Source organism: Centruroides sculpturatus, unplaced genomic scaffold, assembly GCF_000671375.1.
Source record: "Centruroides sculpturatus isolate CEXI.00-Female unplaced genomic scaffold, Cexi_2.0 scaffold647, whole genome shotgun sequence".
In the NCBI taxonomy this organism is placed as follows: Eukaryota; Metazoa; Arthropoda; class Arachnida; order Scorpiones; family Buthidae; genus Centruroides; species Centruroides sculpturatus.
The window spans coordinates 436,283-463,676 of NW_019385034.1; the positions used below are offsets into that span (position 1 = coordinate 436,283).

Genomic DNA, 27,394 nt, shown 5'->3' on the forward strand with positions numbered 1-27,394 from the left:
TATTATTTTTTTCTGGGAAAAAAGACAAAGTTTATCATCATCGTCGTCATCTACATAATTTAAAAATAGTATAACATACAGAGAGCGGAGATAGAGTAAAAAGAAACTTTGCAAATTCCCTCTTTTTATATAAAACATTGTCATCCGTCTCAATGCATTTGTACGTGGCTAACCATTTTTGTTTTATGTACAGAAGTTTTAATACATAATCTACTGCTTTTGTTGGCATTTACCGGGACAGACTGTGAAAACCATCCTCCTGTTACACCTCCACTCTTGTGTAATTTATTTTTGCAAGCAAAAGGTGCAAACTTCCTTCCCGGAAATGTTTTCCAAAATATTTTTTTTTAAACAAAAACATATCATTTCAAAATGATTTGTATTTATTTTGCCAGTGTATGATTTCAACTACCTGATCCAATCTATTCACATCTCCATAATATATATATGGTGCTTTTTAAACCATGAAATTTCATGTTTTTTTTTTCTAATAGAATGTCACCAAGTTTTATTGTAATAATAAACAGCAAAAATTATTTAATAATAACTGAGAACTTGTTATTTTAAGCATTCAAAACAAAAAATCAAATTTCCAAACTTTATTTATCTGTAAAAAAGGCAACGTCCTTTCTCGTTACAATCGTTATTTACCAAAGGGCTATCGCTCGGCACTCTGTGACTTTCTTCTAGCATCTAAGAATGGTTGAGATCTTCAAAATTTATTCTTGTGACGTCTGTTCAGTATTCTAAGACTAGAATTAATGATTTGGTAATTATTTGCACAACGTGCAACAAAATATTTGGCACGAACTTCCATGTCTGCGACAAGACTTTCTTATGACCTAATACTGTTTGTCGAGCACTCGCTCGAATCCAATCAGGCAAACGTTTGACTGAGTCGGTTTATTGTCACCTCACTGGCCGAAGCCAAGGGCACGTTTCTAAGTATTTGTGAACGGAGAGGACCGGGATTTTCCACCTCCTCCGAATCATCTCCTATCTCGTCCGGAGTCATTTCATTCATGGCCTAGATATAAAAAATAAAGCATCAATGTGTGTGGAATTTTGAAGTTGATAGTTACACTAATTCAAGTTCTACTGCCTTCTGTAGCTGTAACTTCCATAAAACATCTTTTCCATTCTAAAAGTGCCAAGCAACAAGGCATGGCTAGAAAATAAAACTATTACATTGCATATTCTAATTTAGTGTTTTTCAACCTTTTTGAATATGCGAACCCTTTACAAGTTAAAAAATTCTGGCGATCCCCCTAGGGCCATATTAAAACTATATCAGTGATTTAAAAAATTATGTATTTAATTTTCTTTCTGTTGAGAGAAATTACTGTTCACTAAAATGAGAATGTAAGGAGAATCGACAATAACTTAAGACACGTATAGTATGTTACTTCCTTCTTATAATAACAATGGGTTCGGAGTGCTGTTGACCTTTGTTTTTTTAGGATGAAGGTTTTTGCATTTCAACTTTTCTACTTATTACTTCTTTTTACAAGTCAGCTCAACACTTTTTCGGCAGTCATTTTCTGGGGTGGGCTGTACCCTCCCAGGCGACACCCATCATTCGGACCTAAATGTCAATCAAAAAACCAACTGTACTGTATAATAAACAGGTACAGCCTTCTCGCTGAAATTGTAGTTTTTTTAATGTAGTGTAGGACCTACAAACACTTGTCTTTTTCTTTTACCCGCGACCCACAGGTTGAAAAACACTGTTCTAATTTATCTTAAGTGTTTGTTTTCTATCCCACATTTGATACGTACAGTATAAACCTGACATTTATAGGGGTTACATGCATGATTTTTTCCTTATTTAAAGTAATTTTGCTGCTTTTTATGACAGATTTGTTTATGTGCAACCAAATTTTCTCCCTGCAAATATACTGTTCTAATGTAAGAATAGGTTTTTTGGCATTTTACTAAAAATAGCTTACTATAAAATAAAACAATAGAAAATATCAGTGTCCTGCAAGATTTTGCAAACATATACATTCTTAATCTTGAATTCAGAGGCATTCCTCCTTCAAAATAAAGCAAGAGATTTGAAGAATAAATTAAAATTCTCCATTTCTAGGGCACCACTAGTCTTTTTGAGTGCTCAGCTGCCAATATAAACAAAAGTAAAGTATGGTATAGTGGCAGACACTTATAAACTGGAATATGACAGATGTTGACTTTTATGCTAAAATCAGTAAGAATGTTGCACACATTTGAATTGTTACATAGTGGCAGCAATTGGGGAAAATGCAAAAGTCAAATTAGAACTATTCGTTTTTAGCACAACTGGCCAGATACACACAATGCAAAGTACATAGTATCCATTTCAAATAAATTGGTGCTCAACATAAAGCACACGTCACTTTCCAATCTGTCTGATAACTGCTATCCTAGCTGTTAGTTTACTGTGGATGTAATCTTTAAAATATTCTTTTCCTTTATCCTGTATGCTTCAAGGGACGAAACTAAATATTTTGTTTAGAATGACTTAGATCTTTAGTTTGTATTAAGTGGATTGATTGTTTTTTGGGAGCAAAACTCACATATTAAAATACAGTAGAGTGTTGATTATCTGAATGCCAGTTGGACTGTGTCGTGTCGAATCGAACATTTTTGATACTAGATTAGCTTCTAAAGTATAATTTTTAACGATACAATAGCCATGATTATTCTTATAAAAATTTTCACTAGGCTTAAAATCAACAAAAATTCAACGCAAAGCGACACGCAACGGAGAAAAATTTAAACATGGTATATACTATATTAATAATGTATTTTTTTTTTTACAAAATCAGTTATCCGAACAACCCCAGTCCCCAATTGATATGGATAATCGATGCTCTACTCTACTGTAAATTTATATTGATCCTCTAGTGGTCAAAAGATATTAAAACAAAAAAGAAGAGATTAACATTTTTGAAACTGTCCAAACCTTTTACCTTCAGCTTCTGAAAACCTGGATAACTGGAAAATGTTACCATTTTTAATTTTGTGATATTTTTCAAATGTAATGCACTTTGGACTATGGGAAGTTGTTAGCGATCTTCCTCTACAGGAATATTTGGAGTTATTATTTCTAAGCAATGCTAATTCACAAAATAATCAAAACAAAAACTATGATTTTGCTTAGCGTAACGAATGGGTTGAAGAGTCGAGTCGAGTCGATCCGATCATTTTGGCTAAGTGATACAACAATTGCTTGACAGCCTATTTGTTTACATTAGGTACCAAATTATTTGAAATGGAATATAATTTTCTCTCTTATCATCCGTTTAGATCCCCAAATTATCTTGCTTGAACTTTTCCTCTGTCGACTAGAATGTGGGAGGACTCGCAGCTCGAGCAGCAAGAAAAATTTGCTTTTCACATCGAGCAAAAGAAGGAAAGACCCCAAGTGGTCGGTATACAATGCTCCTTCTTGTTTATGCTTAAAGACAAGACTTAGTCTTTCCAAAAATAAGAATGGGATCAACATTCATTAGTCTAATATACAAAGCAAAATAATTATGTGTTCTTTATAACTTTCTAATATGCGTTCTACTCTATAATGAACACAAAATTATTTTTCTTCTCATATATAGACTTGTAAACATCAACCCTGTTATTATTTTTGGAAAGATTTAATTCTTTTGAAATTACCCATTCTACCAGCCTAAGTTTTGCATATTCATTTATTTTCTCTTTGATGGACTTAAATTTGTGCCCGTACTAAAACTATGCTAGTCATTGTTATAACCTAAGCAATTTTGTTAACTAATTCTGTAAGTACTGAACCTGAGTTATGTGGCTTAAAATAGAACACCATTACTGTGTGATCTGTGCATTAACAGAGTTGACTTTTATACTTTATCATACAAACAAAAATGTCAAACTTATATAAAAGATTGTATTAAATTTTAAAATGACTTACAGTGGTAATTAAATCTGCATTATCTGCAGCAGGATCCCATTCCAGTTCTTGGGAAGATGATGGTCGTATTGACAAATCTACTTCATCTATAAAACAATAACTTTTACGTAAAATATAAATAAATGAAAGTATAATACATAATTACACAATTATCAAAAAATAAATCATGTTGTCTTTATATAATTTTACAACCTTAAAACTGGGAAAATTGAGTTCATAAATCAATCTGCATACAATGGACATATTGTCTGGTAAAGTGGTTTAAATATAGCTAGATAATCAAATCAGTAATAAATGATGGAGAAGTTTCCCAGTAAACATGCATATATTTTATATTCTGAACAAAATTGCCAATAAAGTATGTTTATCCATCAATCCATCCTTTCTCCTCTAGTGTAAGAAAGCTTGTTTCAAATGAAACTGTGATGAGTTTAAATTATCCAGCTATATTTAAGCCATTTTTCCAGGTAACACACACATGTAAAAGGGATCCAGGAATCTGTTACTAAGATTATTGAACATCACACTATAGACATTTCTTAATTTACAGAGGTCAAGTCATCTATAAGAAAACATCACACAACATAACATACCTTTTTCTTTCAACAAGGGAGAGTTTTCAGTTTCAGTTTCTTCTTGCACCCTGTTATCATTCCCCACATTCTGCTGTTGGGCATTGGCAAAAGGTTTGGAATGATTAGTCTTTGGTTTGGAGTTGGTCTCTGTGTCGGAGGCTGCCAGCGGCTGAGTGTCCGAAGAAAACTCTACGTAGCGACCAGGTGTTCCGAAATTAGTTACTGAAATAATATAGGTTTAAAAAAAAGAAAATGTCGTTACTGAAGCTAAATTTAAAAAGACTAAATAAATTATGAAGTTTTTTACTTTTACTTTGGTTCATTGTACTTCGCCTTCCTTGAAAAAACAACATTTCGGCTCTCAGCTGTCTTTTCTTGTGACGCTTTTGGATTTTCCATATGTACAATGACAGTGCAAACATCACCAGTAGAAAGAATACTCCCATTACTATTGCTGTTTCTGATCAAACATTTTCATGTTTATTTTTTATTAAAATTGCGTGCATAATTTAATTATTGTAATTTCAAACACTAATAAAGTACTGTACATACTGATACTGGACTCCATTATTTTCTGTAGCTTGTTGGCTTCTGTTTCTATGTAAATAGTTGTATACTTAATTTTCACAGGTGGTTCCGGTTTCCAAACTTGGACCCTCTGTAAAATGCAATAGTGCAGTATAACAATTTATCATACAAAAAAATATTTTTTAAATTTAATTAACTTATTTATGATGCAGAAGTTTCCCAGTAAATGTGCATATATTTTATATTTTGAACAAAATTGCCAGTAAAGTATGTTTGTTACACTAAAGGATAAAGGATGGATTGATGGGATAAGGCAACACAAAGTGATCTGCCAACAATGGATACCTCCTGAGAAAACTTATTATAGAAAATTGGCCCCTATTTAGGTGTTAAATATGTAAAGAAAACCCAGGAAAAACACTTTTTTTGTGACCATTCTCTATTGTATTGAATGCATTAAATGCTTAATATACATGTCAATCATGTAACTATTGGAGAAAATCAAAGCTTTGGAAGCTTGAAGTTTTAAAAATACCCAAGTGCTAAATTTTTTGTGTTATCCACTTACTGGCTCATCTCTCTGTTTGCTTTAATTTAATAATTATGCCCATGCTCGAGTCAGACTCGAGCGTGGGCATGAAGGGGCTCGAGTCTGACTCGAGCGTGGTCCTTAGCGTTCCAAAAAACCGGTCCTTAAGGCCATTTTTGAAAAGAAATTTGTTTTATGTTTTTTAAGTCTCCAAATTTTTTCAAAATTTTTTCCCGCGCGAAAAAATTTTATCGCGATTTTAATGATGCGTGATTAACAATTAATTGTTTTTTAATGGAAGTTTTTTATCAAATTTCATTCATGGTTCCTAAGTTGTAGTGCACGGATTTGACTTCGGTAAAGTTATTTAAAGTTAGTTTCTGATGTCAAAAACAACCTCCAAAAGTTTTTAAATTTTTTTAATTAATATATTTTATTTTATATAAATTTAATTAATTAGGGGGGGTCGGAAATCGCAATAAAATATTGAATTTTTTAAAAATATTTAAAAATTTCTGTGTCGCTTATAGTCACCCTACTTTAAACCCTTGTCCTCCCGAGACGTCTATGAGAATGTCCCGGGAAATCCGACTCCAGCTGTGTTCAAGGTCACCCAGCTGTGTAAACAGACTCATCGGTGTTAAATTTCGCAGAAAGGCGAGACAAAGGAACTTAAACTTTGCAGCTTTTTCTTCAAAATTAACGCATTTTTTTCAGTTTTAAGTATTTTTTATGCTTAATTAAAAATTCCTGAAAAAGTGGCCGGGTCAAAAGGGATTAATGTTATGTACTCAATTGTTTCACAATGACAGAACACCAAACATGTGTTGAGAAGAGTTTAACATGGAAGGAAGCATTTTCCGATTCATATTTGTACAAAGAATTTTTGGTCTTTTAATGGAAGAGAAAAGTAGTAAATTAGAGCAGTTAAGAAAACAGATACTTTAAGTGAAGTGTTTCTGACCATTGTCACTGTACATAGTGTCCTATTTAGAGCCCAATATGACAGTTATATTTTATAAGAACTATTAAATAATAGTATAAATTTTGACATAATATAATCCTAATGAGTTTGGATTCTGACTCTGATATGTTATACCTCATTTCTTTACTGCTTGACAATCTGTTTTGGACTTAGCCAATTATTAAAAAAAAGAAGACTTGTATTTAATTCTTTCTACCCTTTAATCTAAGGGTTGTCCTGAAAATAGGGTGTGTTTGTGCAGGTAAATCACTTTTATCAATTCAAAGTCAATTTTTGTTTTCTGATGTGTTAGCTTAGCATGTGTACAGTTTCAATAACAGCAGGCTTATTGTTACTGTTTTATCAATGGTTAAAATGTATACAAAAATTAAAACCCAAATGCAAAGTGTTTACACACAGCTGTATTCTGCTGCAGCCACTTAGATTGTGCTTCAGAAATATGGCTGGGACATATTTAACCACCCACTACACAGTCCTGACCTGGCCCCCAGTGACTTTAACCAAGTTGAAAGAGTTTTTGGATGGATTTGGAACGGATATTGCGGTGAAAGAAGTTGTCACTAACTGGCAGTGGAAATCTATGACAAATAATTCCAAAAACTAGTGCTTAAATCATAATGGTGACTGTGTAAAAAAATAACTGGTCTTGTACTAATAACTTAAAACTTTTTTCCTATCATTACTGTTTTTTCCTTTTTTATAACCAAATGTTCTTTATTTTCTGGATGTCCCTTGTAAATTCATCTCTTTATCTCTTATGTTATCAACTATTTTAAAACTGGTTCATAGAATTAAACATAAAAAAAAAATGTATTTTAAGTACCATATTTTCCTGCATATAACCCCATAGAAAATTACTAGAACAAAAATAAAGCCTTTACATAATCTACTCACTGTACCCTGCACTCTTTAGGCATAATTTTTAATTGTAAATTCAAAAATCAGCAGATAATATGCAAGAAAATGTGGTAAATTTTTAATTGTTGATATTCATTTGAATTACAAACATACATTAATATAATAATTCTTCAGATAAGTGCATATAATATTAATTAATTAAATATAATCAAGGAAAAATTTAATACGTCATGGGGAATTCCAGGTGTTTCGGTAGAAGACGTAACTACGTTCCCAAAGCTGGCACATTTACCCTCGGTTGGAGGTCCTTCCGTTTTTACTTTTTCCATGGCAAGTTTATTATAACCAAAGACAGTTTCCAATGGCTTCATGTGGAATCCACCCAATTCAATTATCACATCTACAAAATTGTTTAACATTTTAATTTATCATAGAGACATCACAATATTAATGAAATCAAACAACATACTTGATATGCAGCCGTGAAAATTTCCGTAATCTTCAAACCTGTGATCTCTGGTCTGGGTTCCACCAATGACTGCCTTGCTCGATGTTTCTGTAGATTTTTCTATGTTGTCCGCAGTCTGTTGAATAGTCGGAATGTGTTCTTCTCCGTCTACCTGTAACGAGTGGTAGAATAATGGCATGACGAGAATATAATTTATAGATTTGTGTAAAAATATATTTATACGGCTTACTATGAGTTTAATTTGATTCCCGTCGCGAGTGTAATAAATCCAGTGTCTGTGATTGTCGGCAAAACTACCTCCACTCTTTTTAATTACTTTTCTTACAACTTGAAAGTAAATAAAGAATTTATATATATAGATAGAATAGTTAATTTATTTATTTACAAAATTTTCTAAAAATTCAGAGAAATATTCATTTTTGCATTGCAAAACTTCAAAAAGACCCACTGGTGATCAATGCTGGTAATGAGACACACAAAATTCCTTATGTACTTTTCCAGCAAATTACTCTTTAATCAAACTAACAGTTTTGCTTTATTAATAAGCCTTCATCAGGATTTTAGAATAATATAACATTTTCTTTAAAAAATATAAATGGTGTTTTTGATTAAGTTAGAAATAAAATAATATACTAAAAAATGTACAGTTAAGTAAATCAAAATCATTTGAAGTGTGATGATGACGTCATGTTTTGTGCTGGGTTACAATTTTTGCCACACTTTGTTTCTAAGGGGATTATCAAATAGCAATTTACAGTCTCTACTCTTAATATACATTTAAATATTTCCAATATTTCCGCTATTCATTGTATACTTGTTTTATAAGTTGGACCCTGCTGAAATCTGCTGACACCCCGGGTTTGGCTGTGTACTGAGCAAGAGAGGTTTTTAAATTAATTTTGTTGATATCGTATTTATGCTCATTGATTCTGCATGTTAATGACCTATTAGTCAAGCCGATATATTTTAGATGTCTATCAAATCTAACATTGTATATAGGGATGGAGTACATCCCGGAGGCTTTATTTGGGTCAACATAATCCTTGCTGTTACTTAGTACAGTAGAATCCCTCTAGTCCGTCATTCCGGTTAATCCGACCGTGGTCGGACTTGAGAAACTTGTCCCGACTTGTTAGTGACTCACCGTCCATTGCATTCTTCTGTGTTCGTTACAGTATATGTTTTACATTGTGTGTACATGTACAGTTTTGTGTGTGTTTTCAACATGTTAGGAGTAAAACGTAAACACATTACTCTTTCATTAAATGAAAAATTAGCAGTGCTACAAAGACTGGACAAAGGGAAGATTGTTTACAGTCGATCCCCCTATAACACTATTGGTTATTCCGTTTTATATGAATTCCATGTTGTACGAGTCACTTCGATTTTACAAATACGTGTTCCAGGCTGTGAACAGCTCACGTATTTGTAAAATCGAAGTGACTCGTACAACATGGAATTCATATAAAACGGAATAATCAATAGTGTTATAGGGGAGTCGACTGTATTTTACTTTTTTCTGATAATCCGACCTTTTTTGCATTCCGACCATACCCCCAGTTCCAAAGGTGACAGATTAGAGGGGTTCTACTGTAATCTGTTCCCCCTGTTTGTATGCTATACAAGCTCCTGTATATTTAGCATTTAATGTAATATGGGTTTTAGCCTATTATTGTTATCTAATACTATGCATTTACTTGCCTGTATTTGTGGTTGTGTCCTTAAGTTTTTGTCCAGATTGCATGCTATGTTACTGTCTAGTTCCAGCTTATGCCAATATCGATCAAATGCCGGTAGTTGATAATGGGTTGGTATGAGTTTTTTTACATGCCTAACACCTAAATACAGCCATTTTCCCATAGAAAGTCTCCCAGAGATGGTTTAAGGCAATGTGCCATGTGGGGCACCCACGTGGCACATTGCCTTAAACCATCAACCTAACCTAATCCAATCCAAAATGTAAACAGATCCCCGATTATTCACAATAAAAGGTCATAGATTGACACAATTTGTTAAAGTCCTATTTAATTGGACATAGCCTGGTTTTTTTAAGGCGATTGTATGCAAAACAGAATTCAAGCTAAAATAATGGGACTTGTTAGTAGCATTTCATATGTAGAGACTGACTTACATAGACCATTTTTTGAGGAATGACAAGGAAGAGTTCTTTGCAGAATTCCTAATCACTTGCTCTGGCATAAATTTTGCAACTCCCATTGTATAAAAACAATGGTGTTTGGGAAGGAATGCAAAAAATGAATTCATGGGATAAATAATTGATTGTTAATGCTGTGGATTTTGTGGCTTTGTTGGGGTAGCCAGATTACACGACTATACTGATTGTATCCAATTTAAGCTAGATTTATAATTTGTACAAATTACTAGGTAAGAATGAAAGAAATACTAATCAAATCAGAATGTTCACATTTTAGTACATGAGATAAACTAAATTAGCACTTGATTGGTTGAATGAACTGTGGTTCATCAAAAGTTGAGATATTTTCAAGTTCTAATGAACTGGTTGAACACTTGTTGAAAGGGAACAAACTGGCAGTTTGTATCTACTTTGTAGTGGTTCATATGCCAATGGAAATCTAGCTTAAATAATTGATGAAAATTTTCAAAGATCAACCCAGATCCTCAGAATGACAACAGCTAATGTTTCAGTTATCAAACCTTCATATTTTTATTTTAATAAATTTAATTAGTCAACTGTATAGTAACAGTGAGAGTTTTCATTAAGTAATTTCAAGATAATCAAAGAATCTTATATATTCCACACAATCAAAATTATAAATACAAAAAATAATGTTTCTCTGCTTAAAAAATTATGTTAAATTATATCCTATATAATTTTTAAACACAAGTTATTCTTTCAAAGGTGATACTTAACTCAACTACAGATAATTATTTAACAACAAAAAAAAATTTAAAAATACTACTTACTTCCATCAGATTCTCTATCTTCTTCTATCAAAAGAGATCCTTCTGGAGTTAATGATNGGTAGCCAACTACAGCTTTCCGCACTCAATATTGGTCATACAAATACATGACAATATGTGACGTCACCATTTGAAAACATCAAAAATTAGGCATCTTCCCCCGCTTACCATCTTACCCCGAGTCACTCTATGCGTTGCAGTCAAACCAGTTTTTAGTTAGGATGCGTTTTGACTAGTTAAAACTAGTTTATACTGGATGTGTTTGTTAAAACCCATTTTGTCTAGTTAAAACTAGAATTTACTGCTAGTAAAAAATGAATTTGAGTTAAAACTAGTTTTAACTAGATATTCAGTTTTAACAAAGATATTCAAGGGTTTTAACAAAGATATTCAGTATAAACTAGTTTCAACTAGTTAAAACGCGTTCTAACTAAAAATGGGTTTTGACTGTAACATCTGGATTCAAATATTACAGAGCATGCTGGAGACAGCTGTAAGATTTGAATTAAGAATGATGATACTTTGTAGAGTTCTAACAAAAATGGCTGCAAACTAAATTCTGCCTTATGTATTGCCTACAAAGCCAGTTGACAGCTTTTTGATGGGCATGACTTGTTGCAAGAGTTGTTTGGCCACAAGACAATCATATTTTTTTTATTAATTTTCTGCACTGATGATATTTGATATATCAATTTTGGATCCAGAACTTTCTCCATTGTGATTTATTAAATGATGACTTTATGTTACATTTAACTACAATGTTTCTCAACCTTAGGCTTTGGATACTGACAGTGCTTCTCGATTAAAAGTTGCACCAACCATAAAATATTTTTGTCATCTAGAAAAAACTATTTCTTACACACAGTAATTATCTAAATACGTACAAAAGACTTATAGCACTTAATTATTTTCTAATTTGAAAGTTAAGATTATTCAGAGCTTTTCTCTGTTAAAGTTTCATTGTCCTACTAGGTCCTAAATCCTCCACTTCTAAATCCAGATTAATTTCTTAAAAACGTACCTTTTTGGCATGCATCTCCTGTGTAAGATGTTAAAGTACAATCACAATTAGTATAATTATTTTTCCAATCTTCAATGCATATACCACCATTATGACAAGGCATTTCATCACACAACATTTTACAACCCGGCCTCAATTGTCCTAAATCAAAAAATAATTACATTATTTTTACTAAAATTAATCAAATTTCACACAATAAGATATAGTTATTGAAAAATAATAATTTTAACCTGAAAAATCAGATTTTTGCAAAGCAGCTTTCTCGAGATCAAAAATAGAATTTCCTATTTTCAGTCCCTGCATGCAACCAACAAACCCGGGAAGATACGACACGGTTCCTCTCCCGACATTTCCAAGAAACATTTCAGCATGCGGTATTGTTGGATAATTGCCTCTTGGTGGTTTAATTAATTCTGTTTTAAAGATTCAAATGAAAACTTAAATTTTTTATATTGTAAAAAAAAAGTAAAAGGATTATTGAGTGTTTGGTTTGATTGCCAACCTGGCTTGCACTCATATATAAAATACATTTTATAATTTATATATGTCTTAAAATAAGGCTTTTTATACCTAAATCTTGTCCTTCCACCCATGGTTCCTGGCGATATTTTTCTACAAATTTGATAGGTTTGTTAATTACAAGTTTCTTGTTATTCACCTGCAGAATTGTCTTGTCTTTATGTCTCGACAATTTGATTTGTACAGGAAGCCCCTTTGAAATTCCTAAATAATTTAAAATATATTAACATTAGTTAATCACTATCATGATTTAAACTTCCACAAATTTATAATGAAAGACAGATCTTTATATCACTTGTTGAACAGTGCTGGATTAACCCTTAACAGACTCTTAGCTTCTCCTTAGAGTGTATGAGTTTACAAAAAATGAAAACAAAAGATCAAGAATGGTAAAAGTAGAATTGAAATTTTATGGTTCTAGTCTCTTGTGTCAATATATGTTCTGGTTGGAAATGTGTGGGGTGATGGTTTGATATTTATATTTATCTCAATTCCAGCTTTGTTCATCTAATTCAGATAAGTACAGCTCATTTCATGAATCTTAGCCAGACTATAAAAAATGCACAGTAGCATAGTGAATGGAATGAATTGTTTGACAAGATCACTGTGCATTTCAAAAAAGGGCTCTTGAACTTTTTAAACTTCCAGAGATACAACTGAGTACTATGTATCGTGAACCAAGATAACTTATATCAAATGATCTTCACATTCTTCAGAGAACTATGTTTGTATTCATAAGTTTATTTATACACCTTGATGTAACATACATCTACCTTTACACTATTAATTTATCATTTCTATTTTTCTCTAACTTTATCCATTTTACATTAAGATAAATGGTAAAATAAAGAAACACAAATGTTTGTGTGGTCAGTAGTGTTCATTGCACCAATAATAATCTGTAGAAATGCTAATACTTTAACTAAATGGTTTTAAAAAGAATTTATAAGTTCACTTGTTAATATTTTGCAAATAAAATTTCAATTATTATTTTAAAATCTGCATTTCTTCTAGTGGAATGTGCATTTACAGTATAACAATTACCCTCATATTTAAGGATGTTAACTTTAAGTGATTTTTAAATCACTTAAAGGACATTAGGAAATGTGAGTAAAATTTAAGGATGTGAGAGGTCGGACTTGGAAAAAAACCCCACAATTTTATTCAAAAATTTTTCGAAAAAATTCATTTTTTGTTTTGAAAAGAAAACTTATTTAAATCTCAGAAAAGAAAAACTTTTTCTATTTTATTACTGGAGGATGAGTGCATTTCTCTTCTCGGAGTTGTTTCCTTTCCCAGGGAACTCAGAATGTGTCACTGGAAACTACAACTAAAAATTCACTATTGGTGGAAAACAACAACGTGACTGGGAAATAAAGAGGAGAACTCAAGGAACAGTGAGGGGTCGAGAGTCCGTGAGAGTATTCCCTGTGTGCCAGCCAAAAGGATTAATCATCATCACTCGTCACCGCGCGCTCCTCCCAAATATCCTGTGTTTCTCCGGAAACACCTACAAAGAACCAACGGATCAAAACTTCCGATAGACTTTAACAGCCATCCAAGGCAACAGAGACATTCCCAAGACTCCCCAACGACTCCACAGCCATCTGGAAATCCGTACACAGTGCTTCGGGTATTTATAACAACCTGCGATGTTATGTAAGCTCGCTCTCTCCAACTCGGTTCTCGCGAAGAAGCTTTAGGGTAAATACCCTTTTGTAGAACTAGTTTAATAAACAAATTTTGTTATTGTTAGAATTGTGTTGGGTGCACTTCCTCAAGTGGACTCCATTCCGAATCCAACTGCCCACAGACACAACTGCTCGCGCATAAAGGCGAACGTAACGGTCTCTGTGTCTACCAGAAGACACAGGGGTGTCAGTCCTGACAAATTAGTCATTGCAGTCTTTGCTGACGCAATGTCGATCCTTTGGTCCTGTGGTGCCAATGCATAGGGGGCGCTTCGGTATTGTCACAAGAATGTTAAAATAATAATTCTTAAATTTTGGAATTATAGTTAAATTAATTAATTTGCACAAGAAGTTTTGTTTATAAGAACAACATCCCTATTAAATCTTTATTATTTATTACTTAGCTAAATTTAATTTAAATATTTAGAAAAAAAAAACTCTTATTGGAGTGAAGCATGGAAGATATACTAGATTATATAAAAATAACTTAACAAAAATAAAATTAAGTTTTTGCTTCATTTAAAGTGTTACTTTTTGACTTAGCTCAGAAATTTAAAAATTTACAAACCTGATGTTTCGACAACTCCTTGGACTACAGAACGATAAGAATTAAATGTAAAATAGACATATTTTCCTTCGTCAAAATGAAGTTGAACAAAATTATTTAGGTGGTCATTGGCATAAAGAAGTAGGGCTTTTTCTTCATAAGTTCGAAAATTAAGTAGAATATCCTGATCCATAACCGGACTCATTACATAGGTTTCATTTTCATTTGTTTTGTTATGAAAAAAGGAATTTGAAGTGAGGAATGTTATTCCATTAACATTAATATCTGCAATTTTAAAATAGATATTAAAAAATAATTATTATACAATTATAAATGAATAATTTTTAAAAATTAATTTACTCTCTTCACAGTTTTTTCCAGAATGAGCAATTGGATTATGGCATTCACATGCATAAGATCCCCAATATTCTATACAACTACCACCATTTTTGCAAGGATTTGGAGAACACGATGGCTGGCAGTTAACAACAATGTCTGGTGAACTTGAAAAAATTGAATAAAAGTTTTATTTTAAAAAAAAGTTAATAATGTTTAAGAAAAATTATAAAGCTGATCCTTTTCTCAAATACATTTAACAATTCTCTATTACCATAATTTCACATGGCTACAATGGCATATACCCTGCAAAAATATCAATAGAATGGAAATAAAACCATCACTTCCATTAGCAACTCATTGTAAATATAGTAAGACCCTGCTTAACACTGATTTGATATAACGTGGTCTGCTCAAAGCCTAAAAAAAAGCTCAAAATTTACGCAGATTCAAATTATTGTGACATTTCATTGATTCGTACATAATACTATCATTTACAAACACGAACCAATCAGGGAAAGGTGGCAATTTGTCATAGCACTATACTTTCCCTAAATCTATGTTTGTTTGGTGCAATTTTGGAAAAAATATAACATCACGGATGCCATAGGAAATATCGACTTTGCCTGGCAAGAATTAACTGATAAATGCATGAATGGAGTGTGGAAGAAGTTATGGCCAAAGGTATCCAAGAATTCTCAACTAGAAGATCCTATCTTTGTATCTTTAGGTTGACCAAATTGTCAACCTAATCGATACTACAGGACTAGATGTAGACGGGTAGGATATTGAGGAGTTACTGCAAGTTTCTGATAAGAGCCTTACCAACGACAAACTTCAAGAACTGACAGAACAAGGAATTCACGTAGAACTGAAAAATACTGATTCTGAAAATGAAGAACCCAAAGAATTTCTCTATAGATTTCCTTAGTAAAAGTTGGATAACAATAACCGAAATTGTTGATCAAACTGTAGCAAATGATCCAGATTTTGAAAGGAGTGAAAAAGCAAAATGAGGCATTTTGGATGCAATCTTCTGCTACCGACATTTGCTTAAGGAAAGAAAAAAAGCGACAAATGAAACTACACAACTTTATTGCAAAAAACAAGAATTTCAGAAAAGCCAGGACCTTCATCACAAAAAATGAACTTTAGATTTCTCTGTGCATATGTTTAGTTGTTATTTAACATACACATGGGGAAACAAAAAAAACCGGATTTTTTGTATAAAAACTTTATTGACTTTTTTACAAAATTCCTTCAGTCACCTTCAAAGTACTCTCCATTAGATACGATGCACTTGTCAAGTCTTTTTCCCCACTGTTTGAAGCATCTCTGGAACTCTTCAACCTTGATATTGTCCAGTGCCCTTAGCAAAGCTGTTTTTACCACCTCCACATCATCAAAACACTTTCCTTTTAGATTTTTCTTCATTCTTAGAAACAGAAAAAAGTCACATGGGCTAGGTCTGGTGAATACAGAGGGTGGGGAACGAGAGACCAAATAGTGGGTCACTCGTAAGGCTGTGTATGTGGGAGCATTGTCGTGATGAAGGAACCAGTCACCTGATTGCCAAAGTTCTGGGCGTTTCCTTCGCACATCCTCTCGCAGACATCTTAACACTTTTTTCGCAGTTTTTTTCAACATTTTCATCATTTCGAGATGTTGAAGGATGCCCAGAACTTCACAGGTGGAACAAAATAACAGTAAGAGAAACACAACACTTAGAGGATTTGATCCCGGGATCTCGAAAATCGGGATCCCGACTACTTTTCAGTCCCGAAATTTTCGGGATTAAGTTTTCCTAATCCCGAGATTTTCGGGATTCACATCATTTTAAAAAAGTTGCAAAATAGACTGCATGAAGCGAAACGTTCAGTGCCAGTGCTTTTACAGAATTGCTTGCCTATCATTTTAATATAAAATATGAGAAATTTTATTCCAAGCAAGCAGCAGAAATTAACCTAGCGGGCTTGCGATGCTTGCTTGGAATAAAACTTCTTGTATTTTCAACTAAAATGATAGGCAAGCAGTTCTCACTGGGTTACTTGGTAATATACTTCATTTTTGTATTTTTGAATTTTCGCGGGCGCCAATCGATTTTCTGGCGCAGTCGAGAGCACTACTCAGTGCGTTTTACCTGTCAATGTGTCAGCCATCTTGTTTTGCCAGTGTGGTTAATATAGACCCGACGCCTCTCGCTTAGGGGGGTCGACCTTAGGTGAAAAGGTTACGACCCCCGCCTTGCCCGTGATCTGTCAGGATGATGCGAGAAAGTCTTTTTACGTTTGGGAGTAGTGGTTTGCTGGATGCTGAGAGACTCACACAGAGACCGAATTTACAAAATTAACGTGTTTATTTTTAGAAAGGCATGCTTACAATGATCGAAACAATCGGGATTGTAGCCTTTACTCCTACAATCCCGATCTGTGTCGACCGGACTGTTTTCTTCCAACCTCCCCGTGTCCTCGAAGCTATAACTAGAACGGGCTTATAAGTATTTACTAACGATTCCTCCAACTTCCATCAAACCTAAACGCGTTTTCTCAGCAGCTGCATATATGTGCAACAAATTGAGAAGCAGACTTGGTGATGAGACACAGGATGCGTTGTTATTTCTCAGATCATATTTTCGCAATTCAAATTAGAATGTTCCTATTAGATTAGTTTTCTTTATATTTAAGAAAAATGTGACTAATTAATATTATTTTTAAATACTTTTTGCTAAGAAACTTATCTTACTACCTACTTACTAGGTTGCTATATGAAAGTAGTCTATTTAGTCGATGTTAAGATAAACGTTGAAAATTAACGAAAATCTATTTGCATAGTTTGTTACATAAAGGTTTTTTCAATTTATGTGAGTTTAAAGAGATCTCAGTGATGCTTAAAAAAGAATAAATTTAACATGAAGACTGAGTGATTTGAAGTCTGGTTAGTCTGACTCTGAGTCTGATTAGTTAAGAGTGATTAAATTAGCTAGGTGTATACTGTAAAATATGTTGATTTTTGTCTAAATTTTGATTTGTTGATTTCTGTAAGATTTTCTTATTTTTTATTAACCCTCAATACTGAAATAATCCCGGGATCGACTAAGTATAATCCCAAAATCCCGGGATTAGAAATAAGGACCGGGATTGAATTCCCTAACAACACTACACCCAAACGTAAATGTGAGATCCGAAATTTTATTAACTAAAATTGTAATTAATTCACTTTTGTTTATATAACAAATTAAAAGAAAAAAGCCGATCTTAGCTGGGAATGTGTAAACCTTCCTGTCATAACTATCAATATCCATTGTTCTCGCATAACTTGCATCTCGTCTTGCACAAAAGTTTACAGTTAGCATCCAAATTTTGTTACTTGTTTTAGGTCCCTGGAACACCTATAACCTTTAGCTCATGAACATCCGATCACGTGGTGGGAATTCCCCACAAAAAGCTATAAAAGACAGTTCTTACCCCCTCTCGGGGGAGTCTCTTAACGAAAGCCGGAACAACAACATCGAGTCAAATCTCCGAACCCGCTGAAATTCCAATCTACAAACATCGACATCCGATCATTGCCAGAGTCGCAAAAATTTTATATTTGTGCTCATTTGGATTAAACCACCTTTCCTTCGACATTTATGTGCCTACATGGACTTACTCGTCTAGAAACCATACAAAGAGGTATGAAAACCCCGTGTAAACCCTCTCTCTCGAGCTGTTAGTCAGTTTAGTAACGAGATCAGTGCAGTCGTTTTGTCAAATTTTGTTCATTTTAATAAATTCTTATTTTTACTTGTTAAATGGTAGACTCTTTTACTCGTTTACGGCCTTCACCTTATCGTCGACCCCAAATACTCTCCCTCCACTCGACCGACATTTGAGAGTCCCAACCCTAGGGACTGTTATCATAAAACAAGCTATCCTGACAGTGAGCAGGTTTAACGATCTGTTGTCTGTACAGGGAGGTGCGACTGACTACGACCTCCCCTGCGGTTTACATAAACCTACAAACTGATGCCGTTTGCACAACTGTTTCATAAAGGTCTCTACTAACCCCATGTAATGGGAGAACTCTTTACTACGTCTACAAATGGGAGCACACTCTCAGTTCGGGTTTTTTGGGATCCCCCTCGTATTATTATACAAAGTAATATAAAAATAACTTAAAGTAAAAGTTGTTGATTTTTGGTCACATGTTCCCTTTTCCCTATTTACTCTTATGTTAAAATGACCTCGTTTAACGCTGTTTCGCTTAGCGCTTTGTCATCTAGGAACGCATCCCCTGCGTTAAGCAGAATCTTACTGTACATATAAACAACCAATATTGAATATTCTATAATAATCAAATCATTAGATGCCCGATTACTCAGACTATATTTTGGCTAACTATTAACAATTAATATAAAATACTTTCTTGTAAAGGTATATTAAGTGGTTAGACTGTTATCTTGTATTAATATTAATAATTACAATAAGTTTTGAATTGAGTTCAATTAGGAGGTTCAGAGGTTCTCTCTTAGTAATTCATTTGTTTGCTTCCATTATTTCATCTACAATGAAGTTAAATAGAAAAACAATGTTCAGTATAATTAAAAAATTTTTAAATTATACTGAACCACCAACTCCATTGAAAAAACTTTTATTAATGTTTTAATATTTGACATGGAATTCTAAACTGCATACTAGTAAAAGTCATGTTTTTGACTTGGGGTATGGCTTTCTTTATAAATTTTAGCTGCTGGCCAAAATTCATAAAGCACAGAACGTAAAATATGCAATGGCAGGAACTAGTCTATTTTCTTATTGAAAGAAATGGGTTATTTGACAAATCTTTGACAAGGCTGCTATGTGTTACTACTATTGCTATTGAGCTTTTTAAAACTTTCAGAACTTCAATTGAATACAGTACATCACCTGGCTATATCAAATAATTTATATAGTGAGGTTGGTTATGCAAAGGTTCCATTTCCATTTTACCAATTTTCTGAGAGGTCATGGATTACCTGCACAAAATTACATTAATATTACTGTATATGCTAAACATATTTGTTGAATTTATATTTTTCTGTAAATTCATACTGTAGAATATAGAGCAATGAAAGCTGAATTATAATACTAAATATTGCTAATTTTTAGACAATTTTTAGCATAAATATAGCCTGAAAAATCTAATATTTGTGAGGTTTGTCGACCTGGAAAGGAAGAGCTTCAGGCTGTATGAGGGGTTTTGAATTGTATGTGGGTAGTGGTGGACACACACTGACTCAGGTACCTTTACAATTTTTTTTCAATTCAATAATCTTTATTAGGATTAAAATATAGTACTAACTGGCATCACATAGGCACAGCTGGGTGGTTATACAGAAAATATGTTTACAAAGTACAGTGGGATACAAATAAAAGGAAACATTGAACAATTATAAATAATAGAAATGGTAAATAAAATAAAGTATAATAAAATACAATACATAAAAGTAAAAGAGTGACTGTACATTAGGCTGTTGTTGAGATTTTATGTTCTGTGCTTTATGAATTTTGGCCAGTGATAGAGACAGACATGAAGAAGACTATGTACATCATTACATAAGTTGAATTATACAATAAAAGTGAATAGGAATACGAGTCTTAATTACAAAATATTTACAGTAGGTATGTACAAGCAGAGACTGAAGATGGTGGGTTAACTTGTAAAACAAAACCCTAGTTAATTGGAGTTCGCTGGTACCTTTACAAATGAAATCTGTTTATTTTATATAAGAGCTTACAAGTTGTTTTGGGAGATGCTCTCTCTCTCTCTCTGATGAAGATCAATAGAGACTCTGCGGATGCTAATTTGTAGCTGTTGGAATCTTGTTGAGTTGGAGTCCCAGGGCAGTGTTGTGGATAGTCCAGCAAACGGAAGATAATGGCAAAGCACAGGTGGGAACGGCGGAACTTTGTTAGGCACAATGGCACAAAAAGACGAGGAGTGCACGGATCATTTTGGATGGTATAGAAATTTACCCTTTGTCCTTGAAATCTGGGGTATTTAAGGGATTTCATCCCCAAATTTCCTTCTCCGATTGGTTCCGATTCCGTCTTGTCATTTCCCAATTGGTCTCCTCCCTTGTTTCCAGGTGGAAATAAGATTGGATTCGGCCATGAGAAAGGCTGATCTTAGGTGTTCAACCCGACACCATCCCTCAACTCTGACCAAGAAATGTTGATGGAACTTCGAAACCTGCACTCTTATGTTTGATCATTATGTTCTCTATTCTGATATTTTGGAATGTTAACTATCAAATGCGACATTTTCCTTTCATCAAGCCACCTCACTGTTTTCCAACTCAGTTTAATTTTGATCATTTGTAAACGAGCATCAGAGCGAAAGTTTGAACTTTCCAGCCTGACACTGATTTATTGCTTAACATGTGTCTGAGTTGCACTTGGGACTCACATTGTTTACTTTCATGTCACATTAATTTATTATAATTTCTTTTCTTCTATTTTAAAATATTTTTAGAGTGATTAATAATGGGTTCAGATTCAGTTTGGCACCTCACATATTTGTCTTATGAATTGTATTATAATTATATGAGAAAAAAATAATATAATAATTATTACTATTTAAAAATGAAATTTTCAATGTATATTAATGTAAAGATTGAATATTTCACAAAGTTATATTTACCTTTTTATTAAATGCTCATGAAGATTTACGACAGAATCACCAATTACTAAACCTCTAAAACAACCAATAAATCCTTCTTTTATTGTAGAGTTACCTGCGTGATGCCTTAAATAAATGAGAGAAAATTTGTTGATAAATTTTGCATTTTTAAAAAGTTTATTGTTATATATATATGTTAAATAATCTTGCTTTATATTTAACAAATTACAGTGGAACCTCGGTATACGACCTTAATCCGTTCCTGGTGTTTGGACTTATACCGAATAGGACGTATACCAAACCAACCTTTTCCATAAAAAGTAATGTAAAAATGATTAATCCGTTCTCATGTAAAAAAAATGGCTGGCTTTAAACACCTGGCTTTCCTCGCTGTTTCTGCTTGATTTTTCATGAGATCAGCATGTATCCTTTTAACTTTCTCGCAAATAATTTCTTCTGATACGCTGTCACCGGCACACTGTTTTTCAGTTATCCAAAGCAAAAGCAATTTCTCAACATGATCTAATGTCTTCGATCTCTGTTTAGAAATTGATTTAACCCCTTTCGTAATGTTAGCAAATTTAATAATGTCTTTATTTTTTACGATTGTCGATATTGTCGTTCTCGGAATACGGAATGCAACAGTTATATCTCATTAAATCTCGAACACGCATGCCACCTTCATATTTCTCAACAATCTCTTTTTTCAGTTCCGTTGTGATTCTAGTCATTTTTTTATTTTTCTGTTGCCCTTTTGCAATTCATGATTAATAAAAATAATAAAATGTTACTTACAAATTAAAATCAGAAGAAATTTGACAAAGTTATAAACCGTAGCACCGCGAACGTCTAGTCTAGTGTAGTACACCGATAGTGCTACTTGTTCATAGATGGCGCATATAATTGAATTAAGTCATATACCGAACAAAAGTCGTATACCGAGCAAAATTTGTTTCGTCCAAACAGGACGTATTCCGAATTGGACGTATTCTAAAGCAGACGTATACCGAGGTTCCACTGTATATGATTGTCTTTAAAAGACTTAAAGTATATTATCTTTAAATGATTGAATTTTTGACAATTATTCTTCACGACCTAAAAATGAATGCATCAAACCATCTGAGCAAATAATCATTTTCATTCAAGAACCATTCATCATTTCCAAGAACCATAAAAACGATCTTGTATCTTCTAATTGGATTATTCATAAATATATAGGAAGTTTTCTTGCACATAGATATACAGTACATACATACAACTAAATTAAACACCAGAATACATGCCGAGCTTACTGAAATTTAATATTCAAATGCTTTCAGCCTATTCTTATAGCCCATCCTTAGGAAATTATCGTTCCACAAACGAACATAAACCTTTCGAATACTCGTGAGATTTAAAGTTTTTGAAAATTTTAAAAAATTATTACATTAAACAGTTAAATATTAAATAAACAACAAATTACTAATACATTATATAGCCAAACAAAATAAAATACTATATCGAAAATACATTAAACTAGTTAAAGCATCACTGCCATATCCTTTTACAGGTTTTTAACTCCCATTTCTTTTTCTATTACGTATTTCCAGGCCGTTGGGAGAGCATTTGCATCTTTTGCATTTAAGCAATTATCGTTCACTTTACCCTTATATATTTCTATCTTCTCCATACCTAATGCAATCGTCGAAGAATGGACTGTCTTAACTATTCTCGCTTCATCCCATTTCACGTTTGCTCCTTCTGTTTGTGCCACGACTGCCAAAACTGTATTATTATGCCCGTTATCACGTCATATTTGTGCTCTCTTAAATGTATTGCCAAGTTTCTTCTAGTGACCCCAATATAATCTTTTGTCACTCCCAACTGCTGATTCTCAAAAGGAATTTTATAGACCCTGGCTTTATCCTGCATTCTTACTTCATCTTTATCATTCCTTAGCAGTTTGTATTTGGTGCTCTTTTATAAACCATTTTCATGTTTTTATATCTACATAATTCTTTCATCACTCCCTCCATACTCCTATAGTATGTGAACTTAATAGGGGAGATAGGATCATCTTATCTGCTTCCATGTTGTCTGTAACTCTTGATCAATCCTTCGATTGTGGTTGTTCTGAATCCTAAACCTTTTGCCACTTTCTTAATTCTACTTATCTCCCTCAGTCGATCTTGTACGTTAGTGCAATACAAGAATGCTCTTTTAATAAGTGCCTTGAACGCTGATATCTTATACTTAAACAGATCATTTGTCCATGCTGGTATATACAGTGGTGCAAGCATGGGTTTTAAGTACACGGCCATTTGTATACTGCCCATTTTAAACCTTATACTAATGTCCAGAAAATGTAGATGCGTATGCTTTTTTGTTCCAGCTTTATCCTTAACCTGTAATGACTGTCATTTATTGCAATTAAAAATCCTTCAATCCTTCGTTTGTCCTTCCAAACTATTAACACGTCATCCAAATATCTCTTGTAGGATATAATGTCTTCTTCGAATGTTCCTAGGACATCCTTTTTCAGTTGATGCACTACCATCTCACATAAGAGTCCTGAAAATTTAAATTTCATGAGTATTTGAAAGCTTTATGTGTGTTTGTGGAATGATAATTTCCTGAGGATGGCCTATAAGAATAGGCTGAAAGCATTTGAATATTAAATTGCAGTACGCTCAGCATGTGTTCTGGTGTTTAATTTAGTTGTAAGTAAACTGCTGAGGAAGTGGGATAATTTTATTTTGAAAAAAGCAATCATGCAAAATTACTTGCAAAATGTGAGGCCTCACAAGTCTAGACTCTCACCTTACATCTCTTCCCTAATAATTTTATAGAAAAATGTATATATTATTGAATTTGACACATCTTGTTATGATAACAGAAACATTGTTTGTTTGTTCTTGTTGGACCAACATTCCTGGTCCGAATTTACAAATAATATTTGAACTTAATATCAGTAATCTAATGAGAACTACATACATCATCTAACTTAAAAGAATGAGGATCCTATTATCAGTAAAAATTTCCAATTAAAATTGAATTCTTAGTACTGAATTAATGTCTAAGTTGAACTTTCCTACAGTCTCTAATTTCACTATGAAACAGATGAGGTCAAGTCCTAAAATCAAAGGAGCTTAACATAGAATAATGCATTGAAAAAAAAATCAATGTGCATATTTTGCAGAACAAATAATGTGGAACATGAACTTAACAACAAACTATTACATGAAGACACTTAAGAAGCTGACTATCTCAAACTGATAGGAAAATACTAAAAAAACAAAGTATTGTGTCAATTATTTTTACTTCTATGTCCTTACTGTTTTACATTTCTGTGTATATATTGTCTACTTGGACCTTGCTTATTATAGAATGTAAACCCGCTGAAGAAGGGCCTTCAGGTTTGAAAAACAAAAAAGTGTACAGGTGAAAATAAAGATATTTTGCTCTCTGCTCATGTAATTTCCTCAGCCTTTCCTCCAAATCCATTCTTCTTAAAAATGAATATATTCAAAATAATTATTTAAAACAATGGAGTCAGATTATTTATCCAATTTCTTACTTAATTGTATTGTAGAAAAATACACAAAAAACGGAGTTTGAACTTTATGTTAAAAACCCTACTGAGGAGACCTAAAAATTTTGGCGAAATGCATTTAGGGAATCTGAAAGTGTAATAGTGTTTCTCTGCAATTGGGTTTGCTTTTACCTTTTTTAAACTTTAATTTTTATTTAATTATTAATATGATTTAAAAATTTGGCGTTACCTACCCTCTGTAAGTCAGAACAGTAAGAAAAATTGATTTTTCATGTATTTTTCTACAATGCAATTAAGTAAGAATTGGATAAATAATCTGACTCCATTGTTTTAAATAATTATTTTAAAGATATTTTGTTTTGACTTTTGACTAAGATCTCCTCTCTTTGCTAATCAGAAACTTCATCAATATAATAAGTCCTATTAATAAACAAGGTTCAATTAGGAAATATATATACAGAAAAGTATTGTGTCATTTTTGGCATAACAATGCAAGAAAAATGCTTTACACAGTCTAGATCTAGTTCTTTTGAATTTCCAATTACTTGATTCAATAAGATTGCACTTCAAAGAGAATACTTTGCCAATACCAATACAGTTGTTACCCATGACAAATGACTCTTACAAACAGATATCACCTTTCAAAAAAAAATAGGCAGGTTACAGTTTTGTATTGGTTAAAATGTATAGAGATCAGTAGCAAATATTCAGATACTTTTCGAATAATTTAATTTTTCTGCCAGGGCATATGCATTACCTTGTACAAAACAAATAGATCAAAATAAGTAAACACCAACATGAAATTTAATTGTTAGCATCAATACTAATATGATAATCAATAGACAGATAATTATTAAATCATGTAACTATTAGGATGATCAAAAACATTAAAAATTCCTACTTAGGTACTCCTCCAACAAATAATGGTCCTTCAAAAGGTCCAGCTTCCTCTTCTTCTCCCAAGTCTCTCATTTCGCTATGTGAATTGACAGTAAAACGCATATGATGCGTATCGTGATCCACCCAAACCTGTTGCCATTCTCCGGTACTAAGTTTACGACCAGATTTTACTATTACACTTTCAGGCTTTCCGTTGACTGTATATTCAAATGATAGCTCGTAATCTAAATAGTAAAATAGAATAAAATAATTTCAGTATACTTTTTTCTAAAAAATACACAATGTTTGTTGGAATTCACTTATATTAATTAGATTTAAAATTATATTTATTTACCATTTATTAACAGTACTCTGAAATATCCATGTGTTGTGTGCACTGCAGCTTGATATACCAAAACGGCCCTGTTATTAGAAGTTCGAAAACTAAATGCCATATCTCCTCTGTACCAGCCAGGTACTTCAACAGAAGAAACGGGAGTTTTAAAAGTGATAACATATTGCTGGGTATCTACAATTATAAAATTAGTCACACAAAATTAATTTAGAATAAAGATTGTCTACTTATCAATAAAATTTATGTTGAATATTAACATTTAATTAACAACAAATGAGATTTTTTGATTTTCCAATTATTTTATGAACCAATATTTTTATAAACTTAATGTTTAAAAATATAAATGGCTTTAAAATTTTTGAAATATACAACTATTATTTGATGTAGTTTGACACAGTTGTACTGTTCCACTACTTTATTGCAGGAAGTTAAATATCTAAGAATCTTATAAGCTAATTGCTTAAAATAAAATCTTGACCAAAAAATCTATTCAGAAAATTACTAATGATGAGTAACAAACATATTACTTTACCTGTTTCCACACAGTCTAATTGCCCGATTGATAAACGTGCTTCGGCATCAGCTGCTGTATTAGGAGGCTGAAGAATATACACTCTCGTTATACCCAAATCTTTGCGATCTGTGTAAGTACTTTCATCGACCCGCCATCTGGCATCACTGATGTCGCAATTACACATTAATGACGAATTGGCACAACTTCTTGTTTCCGAACAGGGACATCTTCCTGAAGAGAGATTACTACCAATGGTTGTAACATAATGTCCCGAAGCAGAAGATTCCATCCAAGTATATGTTCTCAATCTATTTATAAATAAGTTTGTTAATAATATCTTTTTTTATTACTCTCAATTGAAAAATGCTATAAATGCTAAATTATTTACCCAAGTGGCATTTTGAAACATTCATATTTGATATCTTGAGTACATTGCTTAGAATGTGTAATTAGTGACTGCAACATTGGTGGAGTAAATTCTTGATAAGTAATATCAAAGTAAAATCCTTCCATTCCATGTTTTCTAATAATCTAGAACAGTTTTTAAAA

The 27,394-nt window shown here is 32.7% G+C and overlaps 1 protein-coding gene across 1 annotated transcript; it reads right to left on the minus strand.

Annotated features, from left to right (window-relative positions):
* Positions 1–520: 520 nt before the first annotated feature.
* Positions 521–27,394, minus strand: LOC111633700 (contactin-associated protein like 5-3-like). The gene is made up of 19 exons (XM_023378314.1): positions 27,234–27,394; positions 26,864–27,153; positions 26,332–26,505; positions 25,999–26,221; positions 21,587–21,691; positions 14,948–15,090; positions 14,609–14,872; positions 12,401–12,553; positions 12,061–12,243; positions 11,831–11,971; positions 10,813–10,878; positions 8,096–8,193; positions 7,867–8,017; positions 7,625–7,797; positions 5,050–5,155; positions 4,805–4,957; positions 4,516–4,719; positions 3,923–4,008; positions 521–1,027 (listed from the first exon to the last, which is right to left on the minus strand). Exons 1-19 carry the CDS (start codon positions 27,356–27,358, stop codon positions 878–880), a joined length of 2,988 nt encoding a protein of 995 aa, XP_023234082.1. The 5' UTR covers positions 27,359–27,394; the 3' UTR covers positions 521–877.